General features: G+C 44.9%; 1 gene segment (V, D, J or C); it reads right to left on the reverse strand.

Annotated features, from left to right (window-relative positions):
* Positions 1 to 271: 271 nt before the first annotated feature.
* On the reverse strand, positions 272 to 18562 carry LOC142359078 (Ig mu chain C region-like). The segment is given in 6 exon segments: positions 272 to 823; positions 4855 to 5184; positions 5914 to 6234; positions 7283 to 7594; positions 18423 to 18505; positions 18549 to 18562. Coding segments are annotated over 6 exon segments (1455 nt in total).
* Between the last annotated feature and the right edge of the window lie 1061 nt (positions 18563 to 19623).

A 19623-nucleotide genomic window follows, 5' to 3' on the forward strand; every position in this document is an offset into this window, starting at 1 on the left:
GGAAGACCAAGAGGACTCTACAAAGAAGACCAAGAGGACACAACAAGGAAGACCAAGAGGACTCAACAGGGAAGACCAAGAGGACACAACAAAGAAGACCAAGAGGACACAACGAAGAAGACCAAGAGGACCCAACAAAGAAGACCAAGAGGACCCAACAAAGAAGACCAAGAGGACACAACAAGGAAGATCAAGAGGACTCAACCAAGAAGACACCAAGAGCACGCGGCAAAGAAGACGAAGAACGGCAAAAACCGGGCGCGGCGGCGCGTCTTTTCCGTCAAATCTGAATTTTATTCAAATTTTTGTGGTTTTTTTGGTGTTTTTCGGGTTTTTTTTTTTGCTCTCCAAAAACCTCCTCTGGGGGGGGGCGTTATGTACACGGTCAAAAAAAAAAAATTAAAATTTTTTGGGGAAAAAAGCGGGATTTAGTAGCAGGCGTTGGCGGCGTCGGCGAGCACCAGGGAGACGTTGACGGCGGTGGGTTTACCGGAAGCCCTGTCGACGGATTTCTGCGCCACCTGCAGGGGGAGCTGCTCGTGGCCCACCAGGCAGGTGAAGACGTTGCCGGCCGCCCAGTCCTCGCCGGCCACCGTCAGGGCGCTGTGGGTGAAGTAGGAGGCGGGCGCCCGCGCCTCGGGGAGGGGCGGGGCCGTGACGTAGTCGGCGTCGGGCAGGGGCTCGCCGTTGCGCAGCCACCGGACGAAGAGGTCGGGGGGGTTGAAGCCCTTGACCAGGCAGGTGACGGTGGCGGTCTCGCGGGCGGCCAGCTGCTCGACGGGCGGCGGGAAGACGTAGATGGAGGGGGCCTTGGCGTCGCGGGCTGCGGGGGAGGGGAGAGAGAGGGGTCGGCGGGGGGCGGGAGGGAGGGAGGGCGCCGGCGCGTCCCCTTTTCCCTCGGTTTTCCAGAATTTGGGGGAATTTTAGCCTCTTTTCCCACGGTTTGGCGGAAATTGGGGAAATTTTAGCCTCCTTTCCCTCGATTTGGCAAGAATTTTGGACAATCGTGTCTTCTTTTCCCTTGATTTTGCAAAAATTGGGGAAATTTTATCCGATTTTCCCTTGATTTTCCAAAATTTGGGGAAATTTTATACTTCTTTCCCTCGATTTGGCAAAAATTTGGGGAAATTATGTCCTCTTTTCCCTCGATTTGGCAAAAAAAGGGGAAATTTCATCCTCCTTTCCCTCGATTTTCCAAAAATCGGGGCGATTTTAACCTCTTTTCCCGTGATTTTCCAAAATTTGGGGAAAATATATCCTCCTTTCCCTCGATTTGGCAAAAATGTGGGGACGTTTTATCCTTCTTTCCCTTCATTTTCCAAAAATTGGGGAAATTTTATCCTCCTTTCCTTTGATTTTGAAAAAATTGGGGAAATTTTATCCTCTTTTCCCGTGATTTTCCAAAATTTGGGGAAATTTTATCCTCCTTTCCCTCCATTTGGCAAAAATTTTGGACAATCGTGTGTTCTTTTCCCTTGATTTTGCAAAAACTGGGGAAATTTTATCTGATTTTCCCTTGATTTTCCAAAATTTGGGGAAATTTTATACTTCTTTCCCTCGATTTGGCAAAAATTTGGGGAAATTATGTCCTCTTTTCCCTCGATTTGGCAAAAATTGGGGAAATTTCATCCTCCTTTCCCTCGATTTTCCAAAAATCGGGGCGATTTTAACCTCTTTTCCCGTGATTTTCCAAAATTTGGGGAAAATATATCCTCCTTTCCCTCGATTTGGCAAAAATGTGGGGACGTTTTATCCTTCTTTCCCTTCATTTTCCAAAAATTGGGGAAATTTTATCCTCCTTTCCTTTGATTTTGCAAAAATTGGGGAAATTTTATCCTCTTTTCCCGTGATTTTCCAAAATTTGGGGAAATTTTATCCTCCTTTCCCTCCATTTGGCAAAAATTTTGGACAATCGTGTGTTCTTTTCCCTTGATTTTTCAAAAATTGGGGAAATTTTATCCTATTTTCCCTTGATTTTCCAAAATTTGGGGAAATTTTATCCTCCTTTTCCTTGATTTGGCAACAAATTGGGGTGATCACATCCGCTTTCCCTCGATTTGGCAAAAATTGGGGGAAATTTTATCCTCCTTTCCCTTGGTTTTCCAAAAATTGGGGAAATTTTATCCTCCTTTCCCTCAATTTGGGAGAAATTTGGGGCAGTCGCATCCTCTTTTCCCGTGATTTTCCAAAAATTGGGGAAATTTTATCCTCCTTTCCCTCGATTTGGCAAGAATTTTGGACAATCGTGTCTTCTTTTCCCTTGATTTTGCAAAAATTGGGGAAATTTTATCTGATTTTCCCTTGATTTTCCAAAATTTGGGGCGATTTTATCCTCTTTTCCCTCGATTTGGCAAAAATTGGGGAAATTTCATCCTCCTTTCCCTCGATTTGGCAAGAATTTCGGACAATCGTGTGTTCTTTTCCCTTGATTTTGCAAAAATTGGGGAAATTTTATCCTATTTTCCCTTGATTTTCCAAAATTTGGGGAAATTTTATCCTCCTTTTCCTCGATTTGGCAACAAATTGGGGTGATCACATCCGCTTTCCCTCGATTTGGCAAAATTTGGGGAAATTTTATCCTCCTTTCCCTTGGTTTTCCAAAAATTGGGGAAATTTTATCCTCCTTTCCCTCAATTTGGGAGAAATTTGGGGCAGTCGCATCCTCTTTTCCCATGATTTTCCAAAAATTGGGGAAATTTTATCCTCCTTTCCCTCGATTTGGCAAAAATTTTGGACAATCGTGTCTTCTTTTCCCTTGATTTTGCAAAAATTGGGGAAATTTTATCTGATTTCCCCTTGATTTTCCAAAATTTGGGGCGATTTTATCCTCTTTTCCCTCGATTTGGCAAAAATTGGGGAAATTTCATCCTCCTTTCCCTCGATTTGGCAAAAATTTGAGGAAATTTTATCCTCCTTTCCCTCGATTTGGCAAGAATTTTGGACAATCATGTCTTCTTTTCCCTTGATTTTGCAAAAATTGGGGAAATTTTATCCGATTTTCCCTTCATTTTCCAAAATTTGGGGAAATTTTATCCTCCTTTTCCTCGATTTGGCAACAGATTGGGGTGATCACATCCGCTTTCCCTCTATTTGGCAAAAATTTGGGGAAATTTTATCCTCCTTTCCCTTGGTTTTCCAAAAATTGGGGCGATTTTAACCTCTTTTCCCGTGATTTTCCAAAATTTGGGAAAATTATATCCTCTTTTCCCTCGATTTACCCAAAATTGGGGCAATTTTATCCTCTTTTCCCTCTACTTGGCAAAAATTTGGGGAAATTTTATCCTCCTTTACCTCGATTTGGCAAAAATTTGGGAAAATTATGTCCTCTTTTCCCTCGATTTGGCAAAAATTGGGGAAATTTCATCCTCCTTTCCCTCGATTTTCCAAAAATTGGGGCGATTTCAGCCTCTTTTCCCTTGATTTTCCAAAAATTGGGGGGATTTTAACCTCTTTTCCCGTGATTTTCCAAAATTTGGGGAAATTTTATCCTCTTTTCCCTCGATTTCCCAAAAATTGGGGCGATTTTATCCTCCTTTCCCTCTACTTGGCAAAAATTTGGGGCGATTTTATCGTCTTTTCCCTTGATTTGGCAAAAATGTGGGGACGTTTTATCCTTCTTTTCCCTTGATTTTCCAAAAATTGGGGTGATTTTATCCTCTTTTCCTTTCATTTCCCAAAATTGGGGAAATTTTATCCTCTTTTCCCTTGATTTGGCAAAAATTTGGGGAAATTGTATCCTCCTTTCCCTCGATTTGGCAAAAATTTGGGGAAATTTTGTCCTTCTTTCCCGTGATTTTCCAAAAATTAGGGCGATTTTACCATCCTTTCCCTTCATTTTCCAAAAATTGGGGTGATTTTATCCTCTTTTCCCTTGATTTTCCAAAATTTGGGGAAATTTTATCCTTTTTTCCCCTCGATTTGGCAAAAATTCTGGACTTCACCCATTTCCCCCAAATTTCCAAAAAATTTGTGATGCGATTTCACCCATTTTCCCTCAAATTTCAAAAAAATCTGTGTTGTGATCGCACCCATTTTCCCTCAAATTTCAAAAAAAAAATTGTGACGTGATTTCACCCATTTCCCCCAATTTTCAAAAAATTTTTGATAAAATTTCACCCATTTTCCACCAAATTTCAAAAAAATTGTGTAATGATTTCCCCCCTTTCCTCCCAAATTTTTTAAAATTTTGTGATTCGATTTCACCCATTTTTCCCCAATTTTTAAAAAAATTTGTGGTGTGATCACACCCATTTCCCCCCAAATTTCAAAAAAAAAATTTGTAATGCGATTTCACCCATTTCCCCCAATTTTCAAAAAAACCTGTGATGCAATTTCATGCATTTCCCCCCAAATTTCAAAAAATTTGTGACGTGATTTCACCCATTTCCCCCAAATTTCAAAAAATTTGTGACGTGATTTCACCCCTTTCCCCCCAAATTTTTTAAAATTTTGTGATTCGATTTCACCCATTTTCCCCTAATTTTTAAAAAAATTTGTGGTGTGATCGCACCCATTTCCCCCCAAATTTCAAAAAAAAAATTTGTGATGCGATTTCACCCATTTCCCCCAATTTTCAAAAAAACCTGTGATGCAATTTCATGCATTTCCCCCCAAATTTCAAAAAATTTGTGACGTGATTTCACCCCTTTCCCCCCAAATTTTTAAAAATTTTGTGATGCGATTTCACTCATTTTCCCCCAAAATTTAGAAAAATTTGATGCGATTTCCCCCGTTTTTCCTCAAATTCCCCCCAAATCCGCGCGGCGCCTGCCCCCGCCCCCCGCCCTGGCCCCGCCCACCCCCCGCCCTGGCCCCGCCCACCCCCACCCCCAAGCCCCGCCCCCCAGCACCCACCGGGCGTCCTCCGCAGCGTGACCTCCTTGGGGAAGAGCAGCTCGGGGTGGCTGACGCGGCAGGCGTAGCCCCCGCCCTTCTCCCATTCGTCGGCGCAGACCTTGGCCACGCCCTCCACCCGGAAGAGCCCGTTGGGTTGGAGGACGCGGGGCGACGCCTCCGTCTCCAGCTCCTCCCCCGTCTCCTTCCGCCAGGAGACCGCCAGCCCCTCCACGCCGGGCAGGTTGCTGACGCGGCACCTCAAGATGGCCGTCTTCTCCCGGAAGATCTCGGCGAAGGCCGGCGCCACGCCCTCCACCGCGATCTCCTCCTCACCGCCGCCGTTGTCATCTGGAAAGATCCAGGATGAGCTTTGAGATCCTCGGGGTGGTCGCCCTCCATAATGACGTTCCCCTGCACCCAACTTATGAGTTTTGAGATCTTTGGGGTGGTCGCCCTCCATAACCACGTCCCCCCAGACCCCAATTTCTGAGCTTTGAGATCCTCGGGGTGGTTGCCCTCCATAATGACCTTCCCCTGCGCCCAACTTATGAGTTTTGAGATCTTTGGGGTGGTTGCCCTCCATAACCACGTCCCCCAACTTATGAGTTTTGAGATCTTTGGGGTGGTCGCCCTCCATAACCACGTCCCCCCAGACCCCAATTTCTGAGCTTTGAGATCCTCGGGGTGGTTGCCCTCCATAATGACGTTCCCCTGCACCCAACTTATGAGTTTTGAGATCTTTGGGGTGGTTGCCCTCCATAACCACGTCCCCCAACTTATGAGTTTTGAGATCTTTGGGGTGGTCGCCCTCCATAACCACGTCCCCCCAGACCCCAATTTCTGAGCTTTGAGATCCTCGGGGTGGTCACCCTCCATAACCACGTCCCCCAACTTATGAGTTTTGAGATCTTTGGGGTGGTCACCCTCCATAATGACGTCCCTCACCCCAAAGTTAAGAACTTTGAGATCCTCGGGGTGGTTGCCCTCCATAACCACGTCCCCCCAGACCCCAATTTCTGAGCTTTGAGATCTTCCTGGTGGTCGCCCCCCATAACCACGTCCCCCCCCCCAACTTACAGCCGCACTCCAGCGCTTTACTGGTGTTCCTCAACTGGTCGCCCGCCCGGCAGGTGAAGACGGCGCCGGCGTCCCACTCGGCCTCGGTGACGCCCGCCCGGCTGCGGGTGACGTAACCGCCGGCGCCGTCGGCCGCGGTCTCGGTGGCCACGCCCTCGCCCAGCGGGGCGCCGTTCTTCAGCCAATCGAGGGCCGGGGCGGGGCGGCGGGCGTGGCGCAGGCGGCAGAGGACGGTGGAGTTGCGGAAGGGGCCCTCGAAGTCCTCGCGGGACGGGGGGCGGAGCTCCAGGGTGGGAGGGGCCAGGGGGGCGGGGGAGGTGCCTGGGGGGGGGGGAGAGGAGGGTGAGGGAGGGGACGAGTGGTACCCGGGGGGGGGGGGACTGGGGAGGAGGTGGGAGAACTGGGAGGCACTGGGGGAGGACATGGGGGTACTGGGACGCACTGGGGGAGGACATGGGGACACTGGAAGGCACTGGGATGCACTGGGACGTGCTGGGGGAGGACACAGGGATACTGGGGTGTGACACTGGGATGAACTGGGATGGACTGGGATGCACTGGGGGAGGACACAGCGATACTGGGAGGCACTGGGGGAGCACACAGCCATACTGGGAGGCACTGGGGGAGGACGTGGGGATACTGGGACATACTGGGAGAGCACACAGCGATACTGGGAGGCACTGGGGGAGGACAGAGCCATACTGGGACGCACTGGGAGAGCACACAGTCATACTGGGACGCACTGGGAGAGCACACAGTCATACTGGGACGCACTGGGAGAACACACAGCCATACTGGGAGGCACTGGGGGAGCACACAGCCATACTGGGAGGCACTGGGGGAGGACACAGCGACACTGGGATGCACTGGGGGAGGACGAAGCCATACTGGGATGCACTGGGATGCACTGGGGGAGGACACAGCCATACTGGGAGGCACTGGGGGAGCACACAGCCATACTGGGAGGCACTGGGGGAGGACGTGGGGATACTGGGACGCACTGGGGGAGGACACAGGGATACTGGGACGCACTGGGGGAGGACAGAGCCATACTGGGATGCACTGGGGGAGGACAGAGCCATACTGGGACGCACTGGGGGAGGACGAAGCCATACTGGGATGAACTGGGATGCACTGGGATGCACTGGGGGAGGACAGAGCCATACTGGGACGCACTGGGGGAGGACACAGGGATACTGGGACGCACTGGGGGAGGACAGAGCCATACTGGGAGGCACTGGGATGCACTGGGATGCACTGGGGGAGGACACAGCGACACTGGGATGCACTGGGGGAGCACACAGGGATACTGGGAGGCCCTGGGGGAGGACGGTGGGGGGCGGGGCGCGCGGGGGAGGCGGCGACTCACCGGGATTGGCCACCTCGGCGTCGCGCGTCCCGCGGGGGTGGCGGGCGCGGCAGCGGAACGGCTGCCGGCTCTTCCCGTCCAACCAGGGCAGGCCGAGGCGGCTGGCGGCGGCGTAGAGCCCAGCGGGGGCGGGGACCGACGGGAAGAGCACCGCCCCCTCCGCGCTGCGATTGGCCGCGTCGCTCCAGGAGAAGGCGAGGTCGTCGGGGAGGAAGCCCAGCGCCACGCAGCCAATGGCGTAGCGCAACGGCGGCTCGGAGGCGGGCGGCCCGCAGGGGACCAGCGGGAAGAGGCTGGGGGGGCGGGGCGTGGCTGGCGGGGGGCGGGGAGAGAAGAGGCGTTAGCGGGGGGGAGGGGAGGGCGGCGCCGGGGACAGCCGCCATGCGCGGGAAATTCCGTCGGTTCTGAGCAAATTCCCCTTTTTTCCGGAAAATCGCCCGAATTTGGGCGCGGAAACGGCCTGCGCGTGCGAAATTCCGGAATTTTCGAGCGAAATCCCCATTTTTTTGGAAAATCGCCCAAATTTGGACGCGAAAATCGCCGGTGCGGGTGCGAAATTCCAGAATTTGCATACAAAATCCCCACTTTGCGATAAAATCACCAAAATTTGGACATGAAAATCACCTGCGCGTGCAAAATTCCAGAATTTATATAGAAAGTCCCCATTTTTCCGCAAAGTCACCCGAATTTGGACGCAAAAATCACCTGTGTGTGCAAAATTCCAGAATTTATATAGAAAATCCCCGTTCTTCTGCAAAATTGCCCGAATTTGGATGTGAAAATCACCTGTGTGCATGCAAAATTCCAGAATTTATATAGGAAATCCCCATTTTTCTGCAGATCGCCCAAATTTGGACACGAAAATCACCTGTGCGTGCAAAATTCCATAATTTTTGAGCAAAATTCCCAGTTTTTGGGGAAATCGCCCGAATTTGGACACGAAAATCACCATTGAGTGCGAAATTCCATAATTTTTGAGCAAACTCCTCATTTTTCCACAAAAAGACACGAATTTGGACATGAAAAACACCTGCGCGTGCAAAATTCCAGAATTTATATAGAAAATTCCCATTTTTCCGCAAAATCGCCCGAATTTGGACGTGAAAATTGCCTGCGTGCGTGCAAAACTCTGTATTTTTGTGCAAAATCCCCATTTTTCCACAAATTTGTCAAAATTTGAACATGAAAACCACCTGTGAGTGCAAAATTCCAGAATTTTTATAGGAAACTCCCCATTTTTCACCAAAATCACACAATTTGGACATGAAAATCAACCTACACATGCAGAATTCCAGAATTTTAATAGAAAATCCCCATTTTTCTGTAAAATCAGCCAAATTTGGACGCAAAAATTGCCTCTGTGTGTGCAAAATTCTATAATTTTGAGCAAAATCCCCATTTTTCTGTAAAATCACCCAGATTTGGATGCAAAAATCGCCTGTACATCTGCAAAAATTCACTAATTTTCATACAAAACCCAAATTTTTTTTCAAAATCGCCCAAATCTGGATGCGAAACCCACCTGTGCACGTGCAAAATTCCAGAATTTTTACAGAAAATCCCCCATTTTTCCATAAAATCACCCAAATTTGGACGCGAAAATCCCCTGCGCATGCAAAATTCCATAATTTTCATAGAACTCCCATTTTTCTGTAAAATCAGCCAAATCTGGACACGAAAATCACCTGAGTTTGGGCAAAATTTCACAATTTTTATACAAAACCTCCATTTTTCTCAAAAATCACCCAAATTTGGGCGCGAAAATCACCCGGGCACATGCAAAATTCCAGAATTTTTATAGAAAATCCCAATTTTTCCACAAAATCACCCAAATTTGGGTGCAAAACACCCCCAGTAACAATACTGACTGGTACCAGTATCAGACCCCCCAGCTGCCCTTTACTGGGACCAGTACCAGCACCCCACTGCCACCCCATAGCGGCTTCTACTGGACCAGTACCAGTACGGGACCAGTACAGGACCAGTACCAGACCAGTTTGGGACCAGTACTGCACCCCACAGACACCCCATAGCCGCTTCTGCAGGACCAGTATGGGACCAGTACCAGACCAGTATGGGACCAGTACCAGCACCCCACAGCCACCCCATAGCTGCTTCTGCAGGACCAGTACAGGACCAGTACCAGACCAGTATGGGACCAGTGCTGCACCCCACAGCCACCCCATAGCCGCTTCTGCAGGACCAGTACGGGACCAGTACCAGACCAGTTTGGGACCAGTACCAGCACCCCACAGCCACCCCATAGCTGCTTCTACCGGACCAGTACAGGACCAGTACCAACTGGTACCAGTAAGGGACCAGTACCAGCACCCCATAGCTCTTTCTGCAGGACCAGTACAGGACCAGTACGAGCTGCCCCATACTGGGACGGTACCAGCACCCCACAGCCACCCCATAGCTGCTTCTGCACGACCAGTACCAGTATGGGACCAGTACCAGTATGGGACCAGTACAGGACCAGTACCAACACCCCACAGCCACCCTATAGCAGCTTCTCCAGACCAGTACAGGACCAGTACATACTGGTACCAGTACCAGACCAGTACCAGCACCCCACAGCCACCCCATAGCAGCTTCTCCAGGACCAGTACCAGTATGAGACCAGTACCAACTGGTACCAGTACCAAACCCGTACTGGCCCCCCACAGCCACCCCATAGCTGCTTCTACTGGACCAGTACTGGACCAGTACCAACTGGTACCAGTATGGGACCAGTACTGGCCCCCCATAGCTGCTTCTGCAGGACCAGTACAGGACCAGTATGAGCTGCCCCATACTGGGATGGTACCAGCACCCCACAGCCACCCCACAGCAGCTTCTCCAGGACCAGTACAGGACCAGTACAGACCAGTACCAATATGAGACCAGTACCAGCACCCCACAGCCACCCCATAGCCGCTTCTGCAGGACCAGTACAGGACCAGTACCAGACCAGTTTGGGACCAGTGCTGCACCCCACAGCCACCCCATAGCTCCTTCTGCAGGACCAGTACAGGACCAGTACCGGACCAGTTTGGGACCAGTACCAGCACCCCACAGCCACCCTGTAGCCACTTCTGCAGGGCCAGTACCAGTATGGGACCAGTATGGGACCAGTATGAGACCAGTACCAGTATGGGACCAGTACAGGACCAGTACCAGCACCCCACAGCCACCCTATAGCGGCTTCTCCAGGACCAGTACAGGACCAGTAGCAGACCAGTTTGGGACCAGTACTGCACCCCACAGCCACCCCATAGCTGCTTCTGCTGGACCAGTACCAGACCAGTACCGAACCAGTACCAACTGGGACCAGTACGGGACCAGTCCCAGCCCCCCATAGCTGCTTCTGCAGGACCAGTTTGGGACCAGTACCAGTACTGGTACCAGTACCGGCACCCCACAGCCACCCCATAGCCACTTCTGCAGGACCAGTTTGGGACCAGTACCAACTGGTACCAGTACCGACTGCCCCATACCAGTACCCAACCAGTACCCACTGGACCAGTACCCAACCAGTACCAGCTGGCTTATACCAGTACCTGACCAGTAACCGCTGCCCCTCACCAGTACCTGACCAGTAGTGTCTGGTACCAGTACCGGACCAGTACCAGCTGCCCCTCACCAGTAGCTAACCAGTACCGCTGACCAATACCAGTACCAGACCAGTACTGGCTGCCCCATACCAGTACCGGATCAGTACCGGCTGGTACCAGTACCGGACCAGTACCAGCTGCCCCGTACCAGTATTGGACCAGTACCGGCTGCCCCTCACCAGTACCAGACCAGTACCAGCTGCCCCATACCAGTACCGGACCAGCACCGGACCAGTACCGGCTGCCTCACACCAGTAGCTAACCAGTACCGTCTGCCCCATACCAGTGCCGGACCAGTACCAGCTGGTACCAGTACCAGACCAGTACCGGCTGCCCCTCACCAGTAGCTAACCAGTACTGGCTGCCTCATACCAGTACTGAACCAGTAGCAGCTGGTACCAGTACCGGACCAGTACCGGCTGACCAATACCAGTACCGGACCAGTACTAGCTGCCCCATACCAGTACTGGACCAGTACCGGCTGCCCTGCTACCAGTACCAGACCAGTACCAGCTGGTACCAGTACCGAACCAGTACCGGCTGACCCATACCAGTACTGGACCAGTACCAGCTGGTACCAGTACTGGACCAGTACCGGCTGCCCCATACCAGTACCGAACCAGTACCGGCTGACCCATACCAGTACTGGACCAGTACCAGCTGGTACCAGTACCGGACCAGTGCCAGCTGCCCCATACCAGTACCGGACCAGTACCGGCTGCCCTATACCAGTAACTAACCAGTACTGGCTGCCCCATACCAGTACTGGACCAGTACCGGCTGCCCCATACCAGTACCGGACCAGTACCGGCTGCCCCATACCAGTACCAGACCAGTACCAGCTGCCCCTCACCAGTAGCTAACCAGTACTGGCTGTCCCATACCAGTACTGAACCAGTACCAGCTGGTACCAGTACTGGACCAGTACCGGCTGCCTCACACCAGTAGCTAACCAGTACCGGCTGCCCCATACCAGTACTGAACCAGTACCGGCTGCCCCATACCAGTACCGGACCAGTACCGGCTGCCTCACACCAGTAGCTAACCAGTACCGGCTGCCCCATACCAGTACTGAACCAGTACCAGCTGGTACCAGTACCGGACCAGTACCGGCTGCCCCATACCAGTACTGAACCAGTACCAGCTGCCCCATACCAGTACCGGACCAGTACCGGCTGCCTCACACCAGTAGCTAACCAGTACCGGCTGCCCCGTACCAGTACTGAACCAGTACCAGCTGGTACCAGTACCGGACCAGTACCGGCTGCCCTGTACCAGTACCGGACCAGTACCAGCTGGTACCAGTACTGGACCAGTATCGGCTGACCCATACCAGTACCGAACCAGTACCGGCTGCCTCACACCAGTAGTAATATTTCATACCTAAATTTCATCCCTAAATTTCACAAATTAAATTTCATACCTAAATTTCACACTTAAATAAATTTCAGATCTCAATTAATTTTAATACCTTAAATTTCATACCTAAATAAATTCCACGTCTTAAATTTCATACCTAAATTTCGTACCTAAATTAAATTTCATACCTAAATAAATTTCGTACCTAAATTAAATTTCATACCTAAATTTCATACCTTAAATTTCATATCTAAATAAAATCCATACCATAATTTCCAAACCATAAATTTCTCACCTCAATTAATTTCATGCCTTAAATTCAATTTCATACCTCAATTAACTTCATATCTAAATTAATTTCGTGTCCTAAATTTGATACCGTAAATTTCATACCTGAAATTCAATTTGATACCTTAAATTTCATACCTAAATAAATTCCATATCTAAATTAATTTTAATACCTTAAATTTCATATCTTAAATAAATTTCATATCTAAATAAATTTCATACTTTAAATTTCATTTCATTCCTTAATTTCATATCTAAACAAATTCCATACCTTAAATTTCATACCTAAATTTCATACCTAAATTAAATTTCATACCCAAATAAAGTTCATATCTAAATTAAATTTCATACCTCAAATTTCATACCTCAAAATTAATACCTAAATAAATTCCATATCTTAAATTTCATACCTAATTTTCATACCTTAATAAATTTCGTACCTAAATAAATTTCATACCTTGATTTTCATACCTTAAATAAATTTATTCCCTTAAATTTCATACCTATGTTTCACACCTAAATTAAATTTCACACCTAAATAAATTTCATATCTAAACTAAATTTCGTACCCAAATTAATTCCATAAGTACATTTCATACCTGAAATTTCATATCTCTATTAAATTTCATACCTAAATTTCATACCTTGGAGTTCCGATGTTAAATTTTGTATCTTAAATTTTGTACCTTAAATTTCACGTCTTAAATTTCATATCTGAAATTTCAGATCTAAAATTTCATATCTGAAATTTAATTCTTTAAATTCTCTCCCAGACGATAAATCCCATTTTACGCGATTTATTACCCCAAGATTTCTATATTATATCTATATTATAAATCAAATATTCTGAGGTGCCTCCCACCCCTCCCCCCCCGCACAGGACTGCACCGAAATTTCGCAAATTGGGGCAAAATATCTCTAAATCCTAAAAATTCATATTTTTAATAGATTTTGTATTGAGAAATATCGATTTTTATATAAATATAATCTATATTTTTCTATTTTCTAAATAAAAATCTATTTTACAACCTCCGCATTCACTTCATCCACCTCCTCCCTCCGAAATAAAAATTGAATCGCTATTAAAATTCATAAAAATAGGAAAATATTAAATTTTGGCATATTGGGAGCAGGTTCCCCTTCCCCCAAACCCCTCATTTTTGGACGTGGCTTTGCCCAAAGCGGCCCGAAAAGGGCCGGTTTTGCCCCAAAACCAGGTGCTGTTTTCAGCCGCAGTTTTCACCCGAAATAACCCAAAAAAAAAGGGGAACTGGGAAATAAAAAAACCCACCCCAAAACCACTTCTCCTTTTCTTGCTGTTTTTGAAAGCGAAACAGGGCCGGTTTGGGCAATTTTGGGCTGAAAAACAACGAGCAGCTGCGGGGGGGAGGGGCTGAGCCACCCCCCTCTGGCCGGAAAATTAATAATTTAATGTTTTAATCAATTTTAATATTTTTAATAAATTTTAACATTTAATAAATTCTAAGATTTTTAATCAATTTTAATATATTTAATAAATTTTAAAATTTAATAAATTCTAATATTTTTAATTAATTTTAATATTTTAATAAATTTTAACATTTAATAAATTCTAATAGTTTTAATTAGTTTTAATATTTTTAATAAATTTTAACATTTAAAAAATTCTAATAGTTTTAATTAGTTTTAATATTTTTAATAAATTTTAACATTTAAAAAATTCTAATAGTTTTAATTAATTCTGCTCTTTTAATAAATTCTAATATTTGAAGAGCTTGTAATATTTTAAGAAATTTTAAATTTTCGGTGAATTTCTGAAGAATTCGGTGCCTCTTGGAGCTGCGGGGAAATTTCGAGCCCTGAGCTGGGAAAAAAATCTTCATTCTTTAAATAAAAAAAGAGGGATTTTAGAAGATATCTGGAGGCACGATGTTATATTTTCTCGATTTTAATAATTTAATATTTTCTTAATTATTATAAAAAATAATGGGGGGGCAAAAATAATTATATCTCTTGGAGTTCCTAAATTTCATACTTAACAAAAAATTAAATTTCCTATTTAAGGGTTTTTAAAACAAATTTGAGGGGCTGGAATGAGTCAAACGCCACCGAAAGAGCCCCCCCCCAAAAAATAAAATTTAACATTTTCTCCAAAAAAATGGATTTTTTTGGTGCTTTTTCCCCCCAAAAAAGGGTCTAAAAAAAGTCACTTTTAGGGCTCGGGCAGAAGATTTGAGATTCGAATTGTTTGATTTAAAAATCTATAAATCTATAAATTAATTCTAAAAAAATCTATTTGTCTATAAATTAATTCAAAATTAGCAATTCCTAGATTTCGATAAAAACATAAATATATATTTAGACATAAAATGGAAAAATTTTATAATCTATCTTTCTATTTAATTAAATAATAGACATTTAATATTTAATAGTGTAATATAGATTAATATTTATGTAGAAAAATAAAGATTTTCATATATAATTTATATTTTTATATAGAAATATATATTTTTATATGGAATTTATTTATTTTTATATAGGCTTTCTATAGAAAAATATATTTCTATATAGAAAAAATATTTTAATGTAGAATTTATATAGAATTTATAAATTTTTATGTAGAAATATATATTTATATAGAAAATACATTTTTATATAGAATTTATATATTTTTATATAGAAATTGTATCAAAAAATTATTTTTATATAGAAAAATATTTTTATATAGAATTTATATTTTTATATAGAAAATATATATTTTTATGTAGACTTTATATATTTATACAGAAAAATATATTTATGTAGAAAATAGATATTTATATAGAAAATATATTTTTTATATTGAATTCCTATTTTTCTACAGAAAAAATATATTTATATAGAAAATAGATATATATGTATATGTAGAAACTGCATGATTTTATATACAATTTCTGGTTTTCTATAGAAAAAGTATATTGATATAGAAAATAGATATTTATATAGAAAACACATATTTATATTGATGTAGAAAATATACATTTTAATATATATTTATGCATTTTATGTCGAAATCCTACTAAAATATAGAAAACAGCCATTTCTGTTTTTCTGTATAACCAGCACTACACCTGTGTTTTTAGAAAAATCTGTGATTTTTCAAAGCTCCAACTGCCAAACACTTCAAAAACCACAAAAACCACAAAAAAATATAAATATTTTCTAAATCTGCTCCGCTTTTATCTACCAAATCCCTTTTTGCGCCTTCTTTTGCCCATAAAAGCCCTTTTTTGGTTTTTCTCCCCCTTTTTGCCCAATTTTTCGCCTGGAAAAAAAAAAAATCCATATTTTTATTTTTAATATCATATTCAGGGGAGGAAAATCAAAAAATCACTATTTCTACTCGCCCCAAAACAGCCTGAATTCAGTATTTTACCTCGGAGGAAAACATCATTTTCGGCACCAAATAAATCATTTCCTGGCGCAAAAAATCCACGGGTTGAGCCCCAAAAATTCATATTTTTCCCCCAAAAATTCATTTTTCCCCCAAAAATTCATTTTTTCCCCCCAAAATTCATATTTTTACCCCAAAACTCCAAAATTTGGACTTTTTTGACTCCTTTTCTCCCCGGACTCATTTTTTCCCACAGAAAAAGGCCCCAAAAATTTGACTTTTTGACCCATTTTGACCATCGTATCTCCTCCAAATTATTTTTTTCTTAGGAAAATCATTCTAAAAATCACCATTTTTGCCCATATTTGCCAATATTTCAACTGCGGATTCATTTTATCAGGGAAAACACCCTAAAAATTCACATTTTTGCCCAAATCTGCCAATATTTCACCTACGGATTAATCTTTCTTATGAAAACCACCCTAAAAATCACCATTTTTTGCCCAAAATTGCCAATATTTTGCCTACGGATTAGTTTTACTCAGCAAAACACCCTAAAAATCACCATTTTTTTGCCCAAATTTGCCAATATTTCGCCTACGGAATAATTTTTCACAGGAAAAACATTCTAAATTCAACATTTTTGCCTAAATTGCCAATATTTCCCCTACGGATTCGTTTTTCTTGGCATAAATCACCTTAAATTCAACATTTTTGCCCAAATCTGCCTATATTTCGCCTACGGATTCATTATTCTCAGGAAAAATCACCCTAAAAATCACCATTTTTTGCCGAAATTTGCCAGTATTTCGCCTACGGATTAATTTTTCTCGAGAAAACCCCCCTAAAAATCAACATTTTTCCCCCTTAAAGACCCCAATATCGCCTTTTTTTGCCCAAATCTGCCGTCAGATGACCTCAGGGGGAATTTTTCCGAAGGAAAAAACCCTAAAAATTGACTTTTTGACCGATTTTTCCCCACCAAATCATCGCCGGCCAAGTCCCCGCCCCCCCAAAAGAACCCCGAAAATTCAAATTTTCACCTCAAATTGCCTCAAAACGCCCATTTTCCCGCAAAAAAACGCCCCAAAACCGACATTTTCCCCCACCGACCGCCGTTTCGCCCCCCGAAAGGGGGGGTCTCCCGCCCCCGAGCCCCCCCCCGCCCCACCCCGGCCCAAATTTTGGGGCGAAAAAGCCCGAAATTAGTCCCGGCGAGATGTTGAGGACGAGGACTCACCGGAGGAGACGGTGACGATGGTTCCCGTGCCCCAGACGTCTATACCACCAGGAGGACCACGGTGCGGCGACCCCCAAGTCCCGCCGCGCAAAAACCCCTCCCCCGCTTCGTTTTGGGTGCCAAAACCCATTTTGAACCATTTTTGCCGTAAAAACGTCCAAAATCAGTTAAAAACGTGGATTTTTGTCGATTTTTTTCACGCACGCGTCTCTCAGGCTTAAAATTTGGCTTTTTTCTCCTCCTCCGTGGGGGCAGAATTCGCCCCTTGGGAATTTGGAGATTGTACCAAAATTGGGCAAAAAACGGAGAGAAAAGGGAAAAAGGAGCCGCGAAAGGAAAAACTGCCCGAAGATTTGGGGTGAAAGCGGACGAAAAGAGGAGAAAACCCAGATTTGGGAGCGTGATGCCCATATAAGCACAAAAATAGCCATTTTTGAGTCCGAAAATGGCCAGAAAAAGGGAAAAGCAGTTGAATATTTGGGGGAAAAAATGCCAGAAGAGGTGAAAGTACCAAAATATTTGACATAGAAACATCAAAAACGAGGAAAATGCCCCCAATTTGGGATCACCGTGTCCATATACGGCAGAGAAACACCCAGATTTGGGGCAAAAACGGCCATAAAAAGGCAGAACTTCCAAATATTTGGGGCAAAAATGGACATTTAGAGTGAAAACAACCACATATTTACGGAAAACTGCCTGGAAAAGTCAAATTATCCTCAGATTTGGGTCAAAATTGGCCAAAATGGGCCAAAACATTCCCAGATTTGGGTCAAAACTGGCCAGAAAAGGGCCAAAACAGCCCCAGATTTGGGTTGAAACTGACCGGAAAAGTCAAATTATCCGCAGATTTGGGTCAAAATTGGACAAAATGGGCCAAAATATGCTCAGATTCGGGTCAAAACTGTCCATAAAAGGGCCAAACCATCCCCAGATTTGGGTTGTAAACACCCAAATATCACCTTTCTTTGCCCAAAACTGCCATCAGATGACCTCAGGGGGATTTTTTCCCACGGAAAAAACCCTAAAAATTGACTTTTTGACTGATTTTTGCCAAGAAAATCGTCGCCGGCCAACTCCCCCGCCCCCCAAAAAACCCCAAAATTTCAATTTTTCACCTCAAATCGCCTCAAAACGCCCATTTTCCCTGCAGAAAATGCCCCAAATCCCACGTTTTGCCCCACCGACCGCCGTTTCGCCCCCCGAAAGGGCGGTCTATCCCGCCCCCCGCCACGCCCTGGCCCAAATTTTGGGGTGAAAAAGCCCGAAATTAGTCCCGGCGAGATGTTGAGGACGAGGACTCACCGGAGGAGATGGTGACGATGACTCCCGTGCCCCAGAAGTCTATACGACCAGGAGGACCACGGTGCGGCGACCCCCACGTCCCGCTGCACAAAAACCCCTCCCCCGCTTCGTTTTGGGCGCCAAAACCCGTTTTGAACCATTTTCGGCGTAAAAACGTCCAAAATCAGTAAAAAATATGGATTTTTCGTTGATTTTTCTCGCGTCCCACGGGCTTAAATTTTGGGGGTTTTTCGCCTCCTCCGTGGGTGCGGCGCGCGGAATTTGTCCGTCGGGGGCTTAGAGATCGCACAAAAAATGGGTAAAAAAGGGAGAAAAAAGATAAAAAGGAGCTGCAAAAGGAAAAAGCGCCCAAAGATTTGGGGTGAAAGCGGACAAAAAGAGGGGAAAACGCAGATTTGGGACCGCGACGCCCATATAAGCAGAAAACAATCCAGTTTTGAGTCTGAAAAAGGGGATAAAAAGGTAAAAGAATTTGAATATTTTTTGGGAAAAACTGCCGAAAGAGGTGAAAGTACTCAAATTTTTGTGGCAAAAAACGTCAAAAAAGAGGAAAATGCCCCAGATTTGGGATCACTGTGTCTGTATACGGCAGAGAAACGCCCAGATTTGGGACAAAAATGGCCATGAAAAGGCAAAAGTGTAATAAATAGGCAAAAGCTTCCAAATATTTGGGGGTAAAAATGGGTATTTAGGGTAAAAGCAACCACATATTTGCGAAAAAACTGAACAGAATTGCCAAAAAATGACATTTTTTAGGGTAAACTGGACCTAAAATACAAAACCGCTGCGGATTTGGGGTAAAACCAGCCCGACATGAGCAAATATCGCTTTATTGGGGTAAAAATGATTAGAAAAGGAAAATAATCCCCAAATTCAGAGTAAAACTCGGTACAGAAATGTCCATAAACAGCGAAAGTGTCCCCAAATTCGGGTAAAAAATGTTGCTAAACTCAAAATATCGCCATTTTGGGGTCGAAAATGGCCAAAAAGGGCAAAAACATCCCCAGATTTGGGTCAAAATTGGCCTGAAAAGTCATAATATGCCCAAATTTGGGTCAAAACTGGCCAGAAAGGGTCAAAACCTCCCCAGATTTCAGTCGAAAGTGGCTGGAAAAGTCAAAGCATGTCAGATTTGGGTCAAAACTGGCCAAAAAGGGCCAAAACGTCACCAGATTGGGTTGAAATTGGCTGGGAAAGTCAA

The sequence above is a fragment of the Opisthocomus hoazin genome, unplaced genomic scaffold, assembly GCF_030867145.1.
Source record: "Opisthocomus hoazin isolate bOpiHoa1 unplaced genomic scaffold, bOpiHoa1.hap1 HAP1_SCAFFOLD_162, whole genome shotgun sequence".
NCBI classification, from domain to species: Eukaryota; Metazoa; Chordata; class Aves; order Opisthocomiformes; family Opisthocomidae; genus Opisthocomus; species Opisthocomus hoazin.